Source organism: Anolis carolinensis, unplaced genomic scaffold (assembly GCF_035594765.1).
Source record: "Anolis carolinensis isolate JA03-04 unplaced genomic scaffold, rAnoCar3.1.pri scaffold_7, whole genome shotgun sequence".
In the NCBI taxonomy this organism is placed as follows: Eukaryota; Metazoa; Chordata; class Lepidosauria; order Squamata; family Dactyloidae; genus Anolis; species Anolis carolinensis.
The window spans coordinates 7970257-7989195 of NW_026943818.1; the positions used below are offsets into that span (position 1 = coordinate 7970257).

Here is an 18939-nt window from a genome sequence, read left to right on the forward strand (position 1 = left end):
TGCAAGGCTATTCAGTGCTAATGAGATGGTATTGAAATTGAGCTGGGTATTTTTTATTGCTATTATTATTATTATTGTTATTAATCAGGGCCAGTTAACGCTTCCCAAGAAAGGATTCCCCCAGGCAGGAAGCAGCCAGGCTTTGAAGCTGCAAGGCTATCCAGTGCTAATGAAGGTGGCCAATGGCAACATTCAAACTTGCCTCCAACTTCCACAGATAGATAGATAAACCCCACTTGCCTAGTTTCCAACAGACCTCCCAACCTCTGAGGACACCTGCCATAGATGTGGGCGAAATGTCAGGAGAGAGTGCTTCTGGAACATGGCCATACAGTCCGGAAAACTCACAGCCAGTAGGCTGTTAGGAGTTATGGGAATTGGACCCAAAACACCTCTAAGGCCGAAGTTTGCCCTTGCCTGATATATTATTATTATTATTATTATTATTATTATTATTATTATTATTATTATTATTATTATTATTGTATGACACAGCAAACAAGATAGATATGCTGGATTTCATATCACAAAATCACAAGTCGAACACTTCCCAAGTGTCTAGGACTGTGTGATGTATTTTCGGATGATGCGTGCAGATCCCAGTAGGGTGGCATTATAATTATTATTATTATTATTATTATTATTATTATTATTATTATTATTATTTAATATAATAATGTATTATTATATTATGTAATATGGTTTTTGTTCCTGGGTTATATCAATAATACATAACCAATAATAATAATAATAATAATAATTTTGTGATACAAAATCCAGCATATCTATCTTGTTTGCTGTATCAAACAACGTCGTTGTGTCAATAATAATAATAGTAATAATAATAATAATAATACAATATAATAAAGTAATAATGGTGTTATCTCAAAGGGTTAAATTACATTAAAGCTGCTAAAACAATCAGCTAAAGAGGCACTTGGTGCAAAGTGTGCATTTAGATGTCATAAATTATCTTTAATTTATGGAACTCAGCCACTTGCTTGGAACTCAAATGGAAAATAAACCTTGGATCAATTCCATTAATTAAAGAGACAGCGCACCAAAAGTGTCCCAGGACTAGAACACTTCCACCTTTGTCTGTTGTCAGTTAATTTTTCCAAACGGTTTAGAAGGTTGCTTATGATTTGGCTGGTTAGCAAAGAGGTTTGAAATGAGTTTCAAAACAAAACAGCGCGAGTAGAAGGAATCTAGGTCAGGGCTGGCTATAAACAATGGCAGGATGGGCATCTGTTGGGAAGGCTTTGATGGGGATGGGCTAGATGGCCTCTGGGGTCCAACTCTTAAGAGTCTATTTCAGGAGGAAACATACCTTTTCAAGGGATACGGCCCCTTCTTCAGAGGCATGACTTAAATCGTTCTCCTTGCAATTGTTGTTTCTGGATGAGATGCAGAAAGAGGAGAAAAAAGGGAGAGAAAAAAGATATATAAATATATTATATTATATTATATATGATTCTAGGGGTTGGTGCTCATCTCCATTTCTAAGCCGAAGAGCCGGCGTTGTCCGTGGACACCTCCAAGGTCATGTGGCCGGCAAGACTGTATGGAGCACCGTTACCTTCCCGCAGAAGCAGTACCTATTGATCTACTCACATTTGCATGTTTTTGGACTGCTAGCTTGGCAGAAGCTGGGGCTAACAGCAGGAGCTCACCCTGCTCCCCGCATTCAAATCACCAACTTTTCGGTCAGCAAGTTCATCAGCTCAGCAGTTTAATTATAATATTTGTAAATGTATATGCACATTTATATGAACACACACACATATATATATATATATTTGTAAAGGTATGTGAATCTTTGTAAGTGCACCTTCGTACATAAATGGTCTTTTCAAAAATCATATATATATATATATATATATATATACACACACACACACACACACACACACACATATATATATACATACACACACACACACACACACACACACATATATATATATATATATATATATAAAATATTAAATAAATATTACATAGACATTTTAAAAGGATTTTTGAAGGATTTTTGAAAAGACCATTTACAAAGGTGCATTATTATTATTATTATAAACACATAAAAGTGGGAACATTATAATGGAATCTAACCGCCGGGGCTATGGCTGAGATAGTGTGATTTGTCCAGTTGTTTGTATGTGTATATGTGTGTGTGATTGTATACACACACAAACACATACGCACACATTGTAAATCTTCTTTTCGGAAATGGAAAAAGAGAAGGAGGGAGGGATAGAAAAAGAGATAGAAGGAGGGAAGGAGGGATAGATGGAGCGAAGGAGAGACTGGAGTGGATAGGATGGAGGGATGAAGGCAACGAAAAAGAGAAGGAGGGAGGGATGGAGAGATAGAAAAAGAGAAGGATGGAGGGATAGAAAAAAGGAAGGAGGGATGAAGGGATAGATGGAGCCAAGGAGAGACTGAAGGCTGACAGGATGGAGGGATGAAGGGAATGAAAAAGAGAAGGAGGGAGGGATAGAAAAAAGAAGGATGGAGGGAGGGATAGAAGAAGGGATAGAGGGAGGGATGGAGGGATGGAAAAAGAGAAGGATGGAGGGATAGATGGAGTAATGGAGAGTGAAGGCTGACAGGATGGAGGGGTGAAGGGAAAGAAAAAGAGAAGGATGGAGGGATAGAAAAAGAGAAGGATGTATAGATGGAGTAACGGAGAGACAAGGCTGACAGGATGGAGGGATAGAAAAAAAGATAGAGGGAGGGATGGAGGGATAGATGGAGCGAAGGAGAGACTGGAGATGGATATGATGGAGGGATGAAGGGAACGAAAAAGAGAAGGATGGGGGGATGGAGAGATAGAAAAAGGGAGGGGTGGAGGGATAGAAAAAAGGAGGGAGGGATGAAGGGATTGAAGGCTGACAGGATGGATGAAGGGAAAGAAAAAGAGAAGGATGGAGGGATAGAAAAAGAGAAGGACGGAGGGAGGGATAGAAGAAGAGATAGAGGGAGGGACGAAGGGATGGAAAAAGAGAGGGAAGGAAGGAGGGATAGAAAAAGAGGATGGAGGGATGGAGAGATAGAAAAAGAGAAAGATGGAGGGATAGAAAAAGATGGAGGGATAGATGGAGTAACGGAGAGACTGAAGGTTGACAGGATGGAGGGATGGAGGAAAGAAAAAGAGAAGGATGGAGGGAGAGATAGAAAAAGAGATAGAGGGAGGGATAGAAAAAGAGAAGGATGGAGGGATGGAAAAAGAGAAGGATGGAGGGAGAGATAGAAAAAGAGATAGAGGGAGGGATAGAAAAAGAGAAGGATGGAGGGAGAGATAGAAAAAGAGATAGAGGGAGGGATAGAAAAAGAGAAGGATGGAGGGATGGAAAAAGAGAAGGATGGAGGGAGGGATAGAAAAAGAGAAGGATGGAGGGAGAGATAGAAAAAGAGATAGAGGGAGGGATAGAAAAAGAGAAGGATGGAGGGAGAGATAGAAAAAGAGATAGAGGGAGGGATAGAAAAAGAGAAGGATGGAGGGAGAGATAGAAAAAGAGATAGAGGGAGGGATAGAAAAAGAGAAGGATGGAGGGATGGAAAAAGAGAAGGATGGAGGGAGGGATAGAAAAAGAGATAGAGGGAGGGATGGAGGGATGGAAAAAGAGCATGGAGGGATGGAGAGATAGAAAAAGAGAAGGATGGAGGGAGGGAGGGAGGGAGGGAGGGATAGATGGAGCGAAGGAGAGACTGAAGGCCGACAGGACGGAGGGATGAAGGGAAAGAAAAAGAGAAGGAGTGAGGGAGGGATGGGGAAACTGAGAGGATGGAGGGATAGAAAAAGCGGAGGGATGGATGGAGCGATGGACAGACTGAGGGCTGAGAGGATGGCGGGATGAAGGGGTCGGAAAAGAGAAGGAGGAAAGGAAGGATGCAGGCCTGGTTTCCATCCTCCCTCCTTTCCGTATTCATTCATTCATTCATTCTCTCTCTCTTTCAAGCCCTGCCTGCCTTATGCCACCCAGACACATCAATCAGGTGGCTCCTGCAGCTCCAGGGATGGAGGGAGTGAGAGAGAGATGGAGGGAGAGATGGAGGGAGGGAAGGATGTGTGTGGGGGGGTCTCACCTCTGGCAGGGGGTCTCTGGCCTCTCTTTCTTTCCCTCCGGGTTGGATGCGTTCTCAGCCATTGCAGAGGCAGCAGAAGCAGCTGCAAAACCTTGGCAACGCCTCTCTTCCTCTCTCTCTTTCTCTTCCGAGGCAGGAAACCCCCTCCACCGGCATCTACACGGCAGTCTGGATGCGCTTTGGTGGCACCACTTTGGCTCCACACTCGGGCACTTGATGAACCAGCCTGGACACAGGATATTATTTGAGAACACAGAAATGCTGGACCACTCCAACAACCATCATGTCAGACGACACAGAGAAGCCATTGAAATCCACAATTGCAACAGAAAGGAAGAAACCATGAAAATGAACAAAATCTGGCTACCAGTATTTAAAAAAAACTCTAAAATCAAAACAGTAGATGAGAAGCAACACTCTGAGGGCAGAGGAGCCCCAAGGACGGCTAATGACTGAACAAAGGATGCCCTCAAGGCAAGAGACAAAACCTTTCCAATGCTAATTAGGGTGATTAACTGAAACATTAATGCTGGCTTCCCAGTGACAAAGGACTCTTGCCACACCCTGGACTCTCCACAGATACCTATTTTTTCCTTTCCTTGCCTAGTTTATCCATACTTCACAACCTCTGAGGATGCCTGCCATAGATGTGGGCGAAACGTCAGGAGAGAATGCTTCTGGAACATGGCCACACAGCCCGAAAGACATACAACAACCCTGTGGTTCCAAAATAATAGAAATGGAAGTAAACTTACCCATTTCGAGCAAATACGTAGTACAAACTGGAAGATATTACGACGAAGGTAATGATAGAAATAGAGGCCCCCCGTGGCACAGTGGGTTAAACCACTGAGGTGCTGAACTTGCTGACCGAAAGGCAGGCGGTTTGAATCCGGAGAACAGGGTGAGCTCCCAGTGTTAGCCTCAGCTTCTGCCAACAAAGCAGACCAAAAACCTGACATCTGCCAGGAAGCAGCCATCAATCAAAGGACCAAGGCATTGACATCTCCGACCCATCTCTTGTTAGGGTATCAGTCAGCACGCCGATCAAGAAATATTAAATCAAGATCTACAGATACTCACAGCAACACCTCAGCAAGCGAGAGCCCAAAAGTGGCAGGCTAAGTGGCCAGCTATTGGTCAAAGGACATTTAGTATAATGCCAAGTTGTTGTTGTTGTTGTTTGAAAAAAGGACGCAAGCAGCAGAGTTTTGTGGGGAAGGAGTTGCCAAGCTCATTCATGGCGATGGTGCGCAGCTGCGGGCAGGGGAGACTGGCTGGTTGAAAACGTAAGCGGCAGAGTTTTGTGGGGAAGGAGTTTCCAAGCTAATTCATGGCGATGATGCGCAGCTGCGGGCAGGGGAGACCGGCTGGTTGAGGACGCAAGCAGCAGAGTTTTGTGGGGAAGGAGTTTCCAAGCTAATTCACGGCGATGTTGCGCAGCTGCGGGCAGGGGAGACCGGCTGGTTGAGGACGCAAGTGACAGAGTTTTGTGGGGAAGGAGTTGCCAAGCTCATTCATGGCGATGATGCGCAACTGCAAAAAGGGGTGACCGGCTGGCTGAGGACGCAAGCGGCAGAGTTTTGTGGGGGAGGAGTTGCCAAGCTCATTCATGGCGATGATGCGCAGCTGCGGGAAGGAGAGACCGGCTGGTTGAGGATGCAAGCGGCAGAGTTTTGTGGGGAAGGAGTTGCCAAGCTCATTAATGGCGACAATGCACAGCTGCAGGCAGGGGAGACCAGCTGGTTGAGGACGCAAGCAGCAGAGTTTTGTGGGGAAGGAGTTGCCAAGCTCATTCATTGCTACAATAAGTGCCTAGATTTGAATGGCGACCATGTTGAGATGTGGTATTTGGGTGTGGCTTTCAACTGCATATGGTAAATGTTTTCTCTTATACATTGTTCATTTTTAATTCCAAAACGTAATCTACTTTCTGGATAGCCCTCGTATTATTATTATTACTGTGACATCAGAACAACTTGTGCTTGGCTGAGAACTTCTTGCTAATTCACAGTGGGAAACGTCTCAATGAGAAAGGAAACAAGAAAGCAGAAAAGGATTTTTACCAATTGTGAAAACTATTGTCCTTTGTGGCCGATGAGAACTGGATTCAGGACCTGTTACTTGTGGAAGAACCTTTGCGCAGTGATGGTCCTTGTTGAGGTCTCGTTCCAGATCAGGAGACACTGACCTCAATCGTCATCTCGTGCGGGGAAAGTTTCAACCTCTGCTCAATTTATTTTTTCTAACTGCGCAAGTCTGTAGGACTTCAACCTCCGCTGCCTTCTGAAACTCGAGATAAGTTTCTGGTACTTTCCGTATTGTGACCTATTTCCCTTGGTAAATCCCCAGGAGCCCAGATGATACAGAAAGAAGAAAAGAAAGAAAAGGAAACAGGATGTGGTTGGCACAGAAACAGAAACGATGCACTGGGCATCATTTCAAAAACCATCAAGACTTGGCCGCAGTTAGCCAGGACCCATGGGGCTTCCTAGAGGCCAGAGAAATGTAGTTTCTTGTGTTGTCGAAGGCATTCATGGCCGGAATCACAGGGTTGTTGTGTGTTTTCTGGGCTGTCTGGCCATGTTCCAGAAGCATTCTCTCCTGACGTTTCGCCCACATCTATGGCAGGCATCCCCAGAGGTTGTGAGGTCTGTTGGAAACTAGGCATGTGGGGTTTATATAACTGTGGAATAATGTCCAGGGTGAAGAAAGAACTCTTGTTTGTTTGTTGGAGGCAAGTGTGAATGTTGCCATTAGCACTGAATAGCCTTGTAGCTTCCAAGCCTGGCTGCTTCCTCTTTCACCCACCCTGGACATTCCTCTTTCTTTCTCCCAACCTGGACATTATTCCAGAGATATATAAATCCCACTTGCCTAGTTTCCAACGGACCTCACAACCTCTGAGGATACCTGCCATAGATGTGGGCGAAACGTCAGGAGAGAATGCTTCTGGAACATGACCATAGTCCCAAAAACTCACAGCAACACAGCGATTCTGACCCTGAAAGCATGCCATAGATGTGGGCGAAACATCAGGAGAGAATGCTTCTGGAACATGGTCAGACAGGCCGGAGAACTCACAGCAACCCAGCGATTCTGACCCTGAAAGCATGCCATAGATGTGGGCAAAATGTCAGGAGAGAATGCTTCTGGAACATGGCCATATAGTCCGGAAAACTCACAGCAACACAGTGATTCTGACCATGAAAGCCTGCCATAGGTGTGGGTGAAATGTCAGGAGATAATGCTTCTGGAACATGGCCAGACGGGCTGGAAAACTCACAGCAACCCAGTGATTCCGACCATGAAAGCCTGCCACAGATGTGGGCGAAACGTCAGGAGAGAATGCTTCAGGAGCATGGCCATACAGCCCGGAAAACTCACAGCAACCCAGTCATTCTGACCCTGAAAGTCTGCCATAGATGTGGGTGAAATGTCATGAGAGAATGCTTCTGGAACATGGCAATATAGCCCGGAAAACTCACAGCAACCCAAATCAAATTTTCTCTGATTTGAGGCCCATAACACCTCCTTCTCCTTCGATTAACCATCATCCCCTTCAGCTCCAAACATCTTTATTTGCTTTATATCTAACCTACCAATATATACAAAACAAAAAGCGAGCATTCTCATATAACCCGACAATAAAAACGATTCTGTCTTATACGAAGGACACGGTGATGGATTCTGACAAATTGTCGACTGTTCATAGGGATGCGACGGGAGTTCAACAACCGCCAAGTAAGAGATCTTCTGCCAAATCTTCCATCGTTTGTGCAAATTCTTGGCAAAACTGGCAATCCGAGTCCTCTGATGGCCACCACTCGATCCAGGTCAAGGCATCTAAAGGATACTGGAATCTACCAAGAGAGAAGAGGCATGCCGTCTGTAAAGATGTCATGATCATTGTGTTTTATTCATGATTGCTATGTTTAGGTTGACTGTTCAAGGTTATATATTTCAGCTATTCTTATACAGAAGTTGGGAGCCTCTAAGGCATGGCCAGGAAAAGGGGCGTGGCTTCACCTTGCTGGTGGAAGCCTTAGAATTCAAATTTAACAGTTGGAATTGGGCAGTTGGAGTTTGTCGGTTGACCAGAGCAGTTGGTTCTGTTCAGTGGGAAAGGAGTGAGATCGAGAGAAGAGATTGTGGGAGGAAGTTGAGCAGCTAGAGAGTTTTAGCGGAGAAGGGCTAAAATTAAAGTTGCTGAGCCTTTAGTAGGGATAACTAAAGAGCTGAGGCTACATCCCTAAGTCAAGGAGGACTAGGGTTAACCAGTTAAACTCCCCAGTCCAAGTTTGATCGGGTACAGATCAACTAAATTCAAGAAGGACAGTATTCCTAACTGAAAGAAACAAGTCATATAAAGCTGATACCATACTAAGCTCAGTGAAACTATTGAGAAATCTTGCAACACTTACTGTGCAGAAGTAACATCGTTCACCTCAAGATATAACATTCTTGCGACTATCAAGCTTTGTGTTATAAATAAACAAGTTACTGTTTCTTCAACTGTTGCTTATTATTTGAGCAAAGCATCTTTCAAAGGTGGTGGCAGCGACAACATTGAAAAGTGGGATACATAGAGGTAGAAGTTGAATCCTTCGCAATTTGGTGGCAGCGGTGGGATCCAAAAAGATTCCATCCCTGTCATCATACTTCTTTACACCGTCGTTTCATGGAAGGCGGAGAGAACGGAAACAAAGGAACGCTTGGCCAAAGGCTCACCTGGCGTTGGCACCCTCTCCCATTTTCACGGCCTCTTTGCCCATGATCAGGTAGTTCTCTCTCGGATTCAGCTGGACGTCGGCACAGGAGTATTTTTTCATAAAGATGATTTCCGCGTTCTTCTCCGCAAAAGCCTCTCCTGGAAGAGAATGCAACGAAGCCAAAAGCAGTTTGAAAACAATACCTTCGGCAACACACTCCCAGGATCTGCTAGAAAACAATGGCTACGAGTCATGACTTTGGCAATCTGGGAAGAGTAGTCAAAAATGTTCCTTTTCCCAAGTCAGGCAACTTGTTCCTTTTCCCAAGTCGGTTCCGAAAGTGATACGAGGAAGGCCAATTAGACAGGGAAGCAAGGTTGCTTCTGAGAACCAGACTCCCTAGACCAGGGGTCCCCAAACTTTTTAAACAGGGGGCCGGTTCACGATCCTTCGGACCATTGGAGGGCCGGACTATAGTTGGCCACCGAGCAATAATAATAATAACAACAACAACAACAACAACAACAATAAAAAAGAGTGTTGGAAGAGACCCTTTGGGCCATTGAGTCCAATCCCCTTCAGCCTTTGTGCACCGAAAGCACAAGCAAAGCACCCCTGACGGATGGCCACCCAGCCTCAATGTTTATTATTATTATTATTATTATTATTATTATTATTATTATTAATAATAATAATAATAATAAAGAGGGTTGGAAGAGACCCCTTGGGCCATTAAGTCCAACCCCCTTTTGCCTTTGTGCACCAAAAGCACAAGCGAAGCACCCCTGACAGATGGCCACCCAGCCTCAATGTTAATAATAATAATAATAATAATAATAATAATAATAATAATAATAATAATAATGAGGGTTGGAAGAGACCCTTTGGGCCATTGAGTACAATCCCCTTCTGCCTTTGTGCACCAAAAGCACAAGCAAAGTACCCCTGACAGATGGCCACCCAGCCTCAATAATAATAATAATAATAATAATAATAATAATAATAATAATAATGTGATTTTGTGATACGAAATCCAGCATATCTATCTTGTTTGCTGTGTCATACAATATAATAATAATAGTAATAATGATAATAATAATAATAATAATAATAATAATAATAATAATAATAATAATGGTTGTAAGAGAAGAAGAGACCCCTTGGGTCATTTAGTCCAACCCCCTTCTGCCCTTGTGCCGTGGGGGCCAGATAAATAGATTTAATGGGCCGCATCCGGCCCCCGGGCCTTAGTTTGGGGACCCCTGCCCTAGACGTTTGCTAAGGATTGCTGCCAAAAGACTGGGAACCCAAGGTCAAAGGAATGCATTCATGTCTTGTAAGAATGGGTAAATAAGGGGAAATGTGGGGACACATTTCAGATCAAGCAACTTTGCTTTCAGAGAAAGATCTCCTGCTTTGTTCCTGCTGAGTCTTTGTTCCAGTTTTGCCTATGTGTTTTGGGAAAATATTCTTGCCTTCATGCTCCTGTTTGTATCATGTACTTTGGATCCTGCTTTGAAGATCATGTTCCTGTTTTAAGCCTTGCATTTAAAGATTTACTTGCTGTTTTGGGACATTGAATTCTATTTAGATTTTTGCATTTCCTTACTGCTGTTGCCTTACTTTTTGCGACCTTTTTATCAATAAAGTCTGTCTCAGTGGTGTGTGTTGAGAGCAACACATGGCAACATGCTTGGCAGTGGCAATGCCTATTCAGGTATGTATCTTTCCCAAGGTCAGGTAAACTAGATGAGATCTGCCCGTCAATGCTACAATGCGCCCCATTGATGTCACTAGATCTTCTCTACGTCCGTTGTGAGCCCAGACCCAATTCTGCTTACCTCTTTTATAGAAGTCCACGAGGATGGCTGTGTATTTAACAAAGCTCCCTTCTTGCTTGGAGGTAAGGATATTCACTTTGTAGACTAGAGAAGGAACAAACATTTTTAAAAAGAGCAAACATTAATAACTATGGAAATGTATTAGGTTATCAGAACATTTTGTGTCTGAAAAACAGTTTTGTCGTCTTAACACAGCGGGGAGGACCATGTGTTTTGTTGCCAAGTTTCGTGTTTCTGGGTTTTGTAGTTTCGCTGTTTTTATTAAGGTAGAAATGGACAGAACAGGTTTATATATATAGATTATGATATATATAGGAATCTATGATTCTCGTTCTCACACCACCATGACATTTCAGGTTTGCTGTGCCATTTGTCATTTCCGGCGTGTGCCCCAATCGATCTTACCATATGCGATGTGACTCTGGCAAGCGGCTTCCTTCCGAGAAGCAAAGCTTATGGACCGGTCCAGCCTGGCTTGCATGCGCCCGCATTCCGCTGCAATTTGGAGAAACAGAATTGTCCATTGGCAAGACTGGAATTGGGAAAGACTTGAGTTCAAATACATTTTTATTTTTATTATTATTATTATTATTATCAACACAACGACGTTGTATGGCACAGCAAACAAGATAGATATGCTGGATTTCGTTTCGCAAAACCACAAGTCGAACACTTCCCAAGTGTCTAGGACTGTGTGATGTATTTTCTGATGATGTGTGCAGATCCCAGTAGGGTGGCCTTTTGCAGTTGGCAGATGGTGATTTTGTCAATGTCTATTGTTTCCAAATGCCGGCTGAGATCTTTTGGCACGGCACCCAGTGTGCCCATCACCACTGGGACCACCTGTACTGGTTTCTGCCAGAGTCTTTGAAGTTCAATCTTGAGGTCCTGATAGCGGCTGAGTTTTTCCTGTTGTTTTTCATCAATGCGACTGTCACCTGGGATGGCAACATCAATGATCCAAACCTTGTTCTTTTCCACAACTGTGATGTCTGGTGTGTTGTGTTCCAGAACTTTGTCAGTCTGGATTCGGAAGTCCCACAGTATCTTTGCGTGCTCATTTTCCAATACTTTTGCAGGTTTGTGATCCCACCAGTTCTTTGCTGCTGGGAGGTTGTACTTGAGGCATAAGTTCCAATGGATCATTTGGGCCACATAGTTGTGCCTCTGTTTGTAGTCTGTCTGTGCGATTTTCTTACAGCAGCTGAGGATATGATCAATGGTTTCGTCGGTTTCCTTGCACAGTCTGCATTTTGGGTCATCAGCTGATTTTTCAATCTTGGCCTGAATTGCCTTTGTTCTGATGTCTTGCTCCTGGGCTGCAAGGATCAGGCCTTCTGTCTCCTTCTTCAGGGTCCCATTCGTGAGCCAGAGCCAGGTCTTCTGGTCTTAGCTGCTCCAATGATGACTGAGGGCTGTGCTGGCGGTAGTGTAACTACCGGCAGGTCCAACCAAGCCAGAGAGGCCTCAGCTGAGGAGCACAACCAAGAGCACCTAACCCATTAGCATTATGGAGAATCAAACCCAAACGAAGTCTATACTGGCTCGGTCGTCGCCCAGGATAAAAAGGACCGCGGTGGATGCTGCTGATTCTGGACATCCATCAACAAGTGGGCTACGGAATCATCAAAACCCAAATGAACAGTCACAGAAGCGGCAAAAATATACAATGCCAGAAAACCGCACAATTATTATTATTATTATTATTATTATTATTATTATTATTATTATTATTATTACTTACTTACTTAGTTACTTACTTAGGCGATCCCTCGACGTTCGAGGACGATGGTCTTCCAACCTTGGTATCTTGGGCGTGTGTTCTTAGGTGACTGAAGAGACCGATTCTTGACCCGCATATTCTCCCGCAGTGAGGACATCGGTTTCCAGGTGGAAGGCGGTCCCGGTCGGGGTTAGCTTGACGCTCCTTCCTCTTGGCACGTTTCTCCCTTAAGCCCTCCGTTCGTGCCTCTTCAAACTCCGCAGCACTGCTGGTCACAGCTGACCTCCAATTAGAGCGCTCAAGGGCCAGGGCTTCCCAGTTCTCAGTGTCTATGCCACAGTTTTTAAGGTTGGCTTTGAGCCCATCTTTAAATCTCTTTTCCTGCCCTCCAACATTCCGTTTCCCATTCTTGAGTTCAGAGTAGAGGAGCTGCTTTGGGAGACGGTGATCGGGCATTCGGACAACGTGGCCAGTCCAACGGAGTTGATGGCGTAAGAGCATCGCTTCAATGCTGGTGGTCTTTGCTTCCTCAAGCACGCTGACATTTGTCCGCCTGTCTTCCCAAGAGATTTGCAGGATTTTCCTGAGACAACGCTGATGGAAACGCTCCAGGAGTTTGGTGTGACGTCTGTACACAGTCCACGTTTCGCAGGCATAGAGCAGGGTTGGGAGGACAATGGCTTTATAAACAAGCACCTTGGTCTCTCTACGGATGTCCCGGTCATCGAACACTCTCTGCTTCATACGGAAAAATGCTGCACTCGCAGAGCTCAGGCGGTGTTGTATTTCAGTGTCGATGTTGACTTTTGTGGAGAGGTGGCTACCAAGGTAGCGGAAATGGTCAACATTTTCTAATGTTGCACCGTTAAGCTGTATTCCTGGCTTTGCAGAGGGATTAGCTGGTGCCTGTTGGAAGAGCACTTTGGTTTTCTCGATGTTCAGTGAGAGGCCGAGCTTCTCGTATGCTTCTGCGAAGGTGTTTAGAGTGGCTTGTAGGTCTTCTTCTGAACGCGCACAGACTACGTTGTCATCAGCATATTGGAGTTCTATAACAGATGTTGTGGTGACCTTGGTTTTGGCTCTCAGTCTGCTGAGGTTAAATAGCTTGCCATCTGTCCGATAGATGATTTCCACTCCGGTGGGAAGCTTCCCATCAACAAGGTGAAGTATCATAGCGATGAAGATGGAAAATAAGGTGGGGGCAATAACACATCCCTGCTTGACACCTGATTCAACCTTAAATGGGTCACTTTGGGAGCCGTTGCTGTCCAAGACTGTTGCCATCATGTCATCATGGAGGAGCCGCAGGATGTTCACAAATTTGTCAGGGCACCCGATTTTTTGGAGGATGGTCCAGAGAGCGCTGCGATTCACTGTGTCGAATGCCTTTGCAAGGTCAATGAATGCCATGTACAGAGGTTGGTTTTGTTCCCTGCATTTTTCTTGGAGCTGTCGAGCAGTGAAGATCATGTCCACTGTTCCTCTGGAGGGGCGGAAGCCATTCTGGGATTCTGGGAGGGTGTCTTCTGAGACAGGGAGAAGGCGGTTTGCAAGGATTCTTGCGAGGATTTTCCCGGCGGAGGTTAGAAGGGAGATACCACGATAGTTCCCGCAGTCTGTTCTGTCCCCTTTCTTGAAAAGGGTGATGATGGTGGCATCCTTGAAGTCTGCTGGGATTTTCTCGGTCATCCACACCTTTTCAATAAGCTGGTGGAGTTGTTGCATCAGCTCAGGTCCACCCTCTTTGAAGATTTCAGCGGGAATCCCATCAGGTCCGCTAGCTTTGTTGTTTTTTTGTTGGCTGATGGCATTGCTGACTTCTTCCAAACTAGGCAGTGCTGCAAGCTCATCCCTGGTTTGTTGTTGCGGGATTTGTGAGAGGGTCTCTTCGGCCACATTGGAGCTGCGATTCAGCAGGTTCTGGTAGTGCTCTTTCCAACGTAGTGCAATTGATGTTTTGTCCTTCAGAATTTTGGTTCCATCTGATGAGCGTAGGGGCTGTATGCCATGGTTTCTTGGTCCATAAATGATCTTTGTGGCTTTGAAAAATCCCTGAGCGTCATGGGTATCTGCAAGGTGTTGGATTTCTTCAGCCTTCTTTGTCCACCAGATGTTCTTGAGTTCTCTGGTCCTTCTTTGGACCTCGGCTTTTGCACTGGCATAGATCTTTTTCTTGGCAGCACAGTTGGTGTCTCTCTGCCATGTTTGGAAGGCTTTCCTTTTGTTATCAATCAGCTGTTGGATCTCTTTGTCGTTATCATCAAACCAGTCTTGATGTTTCTTAGTTAGGTATCCAATGCTTTCTTCGCAGGCTGTGATGATGGAGGTCTTCAGTTTGTTCCAATGTTCCTCAACATTTTCGGGGTGTTCTGTGGGTAGATGATCTTTGAGTGTTGTTTGGAGAAGGGCTCGTTTGGAGGGCACCTGAAGGGCTTGGGTGTTCATTTTTCGCCTTGTTTTCCTTCCTTGGAGTCTGCGTTTGGGGACGATCTTGATAGCCATCGTGGATCGGATTAGCCTGTGGTCTGTCCAGCAGTCATCAGTACCTGTCATGGCTCTTGTGAGAAGCACATCGCGGCGGTCTCTGGCACGTGTGATAACATAGTCCAGGAGGTGCCAATGCTTTGACCGAGGGTGCTTCCATGATGTCTTGAGCTTGTTTTTCTGGCGGAAGAGCGTGTTGGTGATGACAAGGTTGTGCTCTCCGCATTTGGTGAGAAGCAAGATGCCATTCGAGTTGCTGTTTCCGACCCCGTCTTTTCCTATGATCCCTGGCCACAGGTCAGAGTCCCTTCCGACTCTTGCGTTAAAGTCCCCCAGGAGGATGATTTTGTCCTCCTTAGGTATCTCCGATAGGATGGTATCCAGCTGACAGTAAAATTTTTCCTTGATGTCTTCGTCAGCATCTAGAGTTGGTGCATAGGCGCATATGATGGTTGCCTGTTGGTTTTTGGCAAGGTTAATTCGGAGGGTTGAAAGTCGTTCGTTGATGCCAGTGGGTGCTTCAGTCAGGTGCTTCACCAGGTCGTTTCTGATAGCAAAGCCAACTCCGTGTATTCTTCTTCGCTCTTCTTCAGGTAGTCCCTTCCAGAAGAAGGTGTAGCCTCCCTTTTCTTCCTTCAGCTGCCCCTCTCCTGCTCTCCGGGTCTCCTGAAGGGCTGCTATGTCGATCTTGAAGCGTCCCAGCTCTCTTGCAATGAGAGCAGTCCTGCGTTCGGGGCGCTCGCTGTCAGTGTTATCTAACAATGTCCGTACGTTCCATGTTCCAAAGTTCATTTTTCTTTTTTGGCCGCAGAGTGGTGACCCCTCTGGACGCGGCAGTCCAGTCAGGGTAGGAGAGGCAGACTATGTTTAGGGCACCTTTTCTAGCCCCTTCCCCGTGTGGGGTGAGCAGAGCGGATCCTAAAAAGGGCTGCTCAGTCATGGATACAGCTGCCGGACTACTCAACTGCCTCGGTCCTTGAGGTAGAACGACTGAGTCCATATCCACCGCCCATGTGCCAGTCTGTGACTAGGGGCTTCCAGATTTCACAGTCCTGCCCCCGTCGCCACTCGCTGATCGCCATGGGACTTTTGTAGGTTTGTTTTTATTTTTGTTGGAAGACGCCTGTGCGTGATTTTTTTTAATGTGTGGAGGTCGGTGCACGGCCGGTCAACACACAGTCTTCACAGAGTGAGGTTCCAGCAGTGGTGTGGTTAACACAACGACAGTGGCTTCTCAGTCTGTTGCAGCCTTCTTCCGCCTTCACAGCCGTTGTAACATGTACCATGTTATCCTCCGCCTGCTCCGCCGTTGAGGTCTTTGGGTCTTCGGATTGTGCTTGGTCTGGAACCTCCCCTGCGGCCACTCCTGGGAGTGCATCACTCCAGTGCCCACAGGTTCATCGGAACACGCAAGCCCCCTCACCACGGCAAGGTGACAATCCATCGAGGGATTATTATTATTATTAGTTTTGGAATTATATAATACTGTATCATTAGGGCTGGCAACTCACCTTTGCTCCAGATATTGCTGGACTGCAATTCCCAGCATTCTTCGCTATTGGATGTGATGGGAGTTGCAGTTCAGCAAACACCTAGAGAGCGATGCATTGCCCACCTTTGCAGTCATGCACCTGTGTTTTGAGCCACAGCTATACCTCTAAGCAAACTTTGCGGAAAGCCTGTCCTAATAATAATAATAATAATAATAATAATAATAATAATAATAATAACCTGCAAAAGTATTGGAAAATGAGCACGCAAAGATACTGTGGGACTTCCGAATCCAGACTGAGAAAGTTCTGGAACACAACACACCAGACATCACAGTTGTGGAAAAGAACAAGGTTTGGATCATTGATGTTGCCATCCCAGGTGACAGTCGCATTGATGAAAAACAACAGGAAAAACTCAGCCGCTCTCAGGACCTCAAGATTGAGCTTCAAAGACTCTGGCAGAAACCAGTGCAGGTGGTCCCAGTGGTGATGGGCACACTGGGTGCCGTGCCAAAAGATCTCAGCCGGCATTTGGAAACAATAGACATTGACAAAATCACCATCTGCCAACTGCAAAAGGCCACCCTACTGGGATCTGCACACATCATCAGAAAATACATCACACAGTCCTAGACACTTGGGAAGTGTTCGACTTGTGGTTTTGCGAAACGAAATCCAGCATATCTGTCTTGTTTGCTGTGCCATACAACGTCGTTGTGTTGATAATAATAATAATAATAATAATAATAATAATAATAATAATAATAACTTTATTTGTATTCTGCCCTATCTCCCCAAGTGGACTCCAGGGCGGATTCCAACATACAATGGCAGACATTCAATGCCTCCATAAAACAAACAAATACTGGCATAAAATCCCACATATGGAAATAATATTAAAAACCTAGCATCAAATTAAAGCCTGAAATCAGTAAATTGAACTGAATTCGGTGGGGATTTCTTCTCTTTACCTTCCATGCACTTGCACTCGGCGCCTTCACACAGTTGGACAAGCGACTCCTCTCCGTAAGGATTGTAAAACTTAGAGCACTTCTTGTCTGTGTATGAAAAAAGGGGGGAAATGTCAGAAATCTCCAGCCAGAGAGTTGGGCAAAGGGGGTATGAGAGAAGAAACACAAATAATAATAATAATAATAATAATAATAATAATAATAATAATAATGTATAAAGGTAAAGGTTTTTCCCTAACATTAAGTCCAATCATGTCCGACTCTAAGCTGAAGACCCGGCACTGTCCGCAGACACCTCCAAAGTCATGTGGCCACTGGCATGACTGCATGGAGTGCCGTTACTTTCCTGCCGGAGCGGTACCTATTGATCTACTCACATTTGCATGTTTTCGAACTGCTAGGTTGGCAGGAGCTGGGGCTGGCAACGAGAGCTCGCCCCGCTCCCCGGATTCGAACCACCGACCTTTCGGTCAGCAAGTTCAGTAGCTCAGTGGTTTAATCCTCTGCACCACTGGGGATATATAAATATATATATATGTATTTTACAACAACTCTCAGGATTCCATAGCATTGAGGCAGGACAATTAAACTGCATTAACTCAGCAGTGGATAATACAGCAGCTCAGCACTTTAACACACTGCACCACTGGGGACTCCTGATGCGCCCATCTGTTTATTTATCACTGTATTTTAATGAATGTTGTTGTAATTAATTTAGTTAATTAATTTTAATTGATTTGTATTGTATTTTATATTTTTACTAGCTGTGCCCGGCCACGCGTTGCTGTGGCGAAGTATGGTGGTATGGGAAATAAAGTATTGAGGAATTGATGGTAGTTAAGGTCAAGGGTAAAGGTTTTACCTTACATTAAGTCCATTATAAATGGGTTCTATAGCTGTGTGGAAGGGCCTTGAGTCTACACTGCCATATAATCCAGTTCAAATCAGATAATCTGTATTTTATCGGCAGTGTGGAAGAGGCCTAAGTGAGGCCTAACTCTGCCTGTCTCCTGGGCTGAGTGGGTTGCTACGAAACCAAGTGGGCGGAGCTTAGCCTTCTAACTGGCAGCAATTGGATAAAAACAATTATTCCTCTGGGTTGTTGTATGTCTTTCGGGCTGTGTGGCCATGTTCCAGAAGCATTCTCTCCTGACGTTTCGCCCACATCTATGGCAGGCATCCTCAGAGGTTGTGAGGTATGGAGAAAACTAAGCAAAGAGGTTAATATATATCTGTGGAAAGTCTAGGGTGAGAGAGGTCAGTGTGAATGTTGTGTAGTTAATCACTTTAATTAGCATTGAAAAGCTTATCTGCTGTCTTCTTCCTGCCTCTGGGGCATCCTTTGTTTAGAGTCGTTAACTGCCCTTGGTTGATTCATGTCTGGAAATCCTCTGTTTTCAGAGTATTGCTTTTTATTTACTGTTCTGATTTTTGAGTTTTTTAATACTGGTAGCCAGATTTTGTTCATTTTCATGGTTTCTTCCTTTCTGTTGAAGTTGTCCACATGCTTGTGGATTTCAATGGCTTCTCTGTGTAGTCTGACATGATAGTTGTTAGAATGGTCCAGCATTTTTGTGTTCTCAAATAGTATTCTGTGTCCAGGCTGGTTCATCAAATGCTCTGCTA

At 44.8% G+C, this 18939-nt stretch overlaps 2 protein-coding genes across 4 annotated transcripts in view; both read right to left on the reverse strand.

Moving 5' to 3' along the window:
* traf1 (TNF receptor associated factor 1) overlaps positions 1 to 4338 on the reverse strand; it is a 28106-nt gene extending 23768 nt beyond the window's left edge. For 2 of the 3 annotated variants that reach the window (XM_062958994.1, XM_062958992.1), the window contains exons 1-2: positions 4090 to 4338; positions 1331 to 1397 (exon numbers count right to left, since the gene is read on the reverse strand). In XM_062958994.1, the coding sequence (XP_062815064.1) occupies positions 1331 to 1397; positions 4090 to 4151 (129 nt within the window). In that variant the 5' untranslated portion in view covers positions 4152 to 4338. Of the gene's footprint in view, positions 1 to 1330; positions 1398 to 2112; positions 4059 to 4089 lie in introns of those variants that run through there. The other variant, XM_062958991.1, reaches the window with a different exon arrangement.
* A 3312-nt stretch (positions 4339 to 7650) lies between these two features.
* The window catches only part of c5 (complement C5), a 111938-nt gene continuing 100649 nt past the window's right edge, over positions 7651 to 18939 (reverse strand). The window contains exons 38-42 of the mRNA XM_062958985.1: positions 17314 to 17400; positions 11048 to 11137; positions 10643 to 10726; positions 8821 to 8959; positions 7651 to 7952 (exon numbers count right to left, since the gene is read on the reverse strand). Coding sequence (XP_062815055.1) covers positions 7820 to 7952; positions 8821 to 8959; positions 10643 to 10726; positions 11048 to 11137; positions 17314 to 17400 — 533 coding nt within the window. The 3' untranslated portion in view covers positions 7651 to 7819. The remainder of the gene's footprint in view (positions 7953 to 8820; positions 8960 to 10642; positions 10727 to 11047; positions 11138 to 17313; positions 17401 to 18939) is intronic.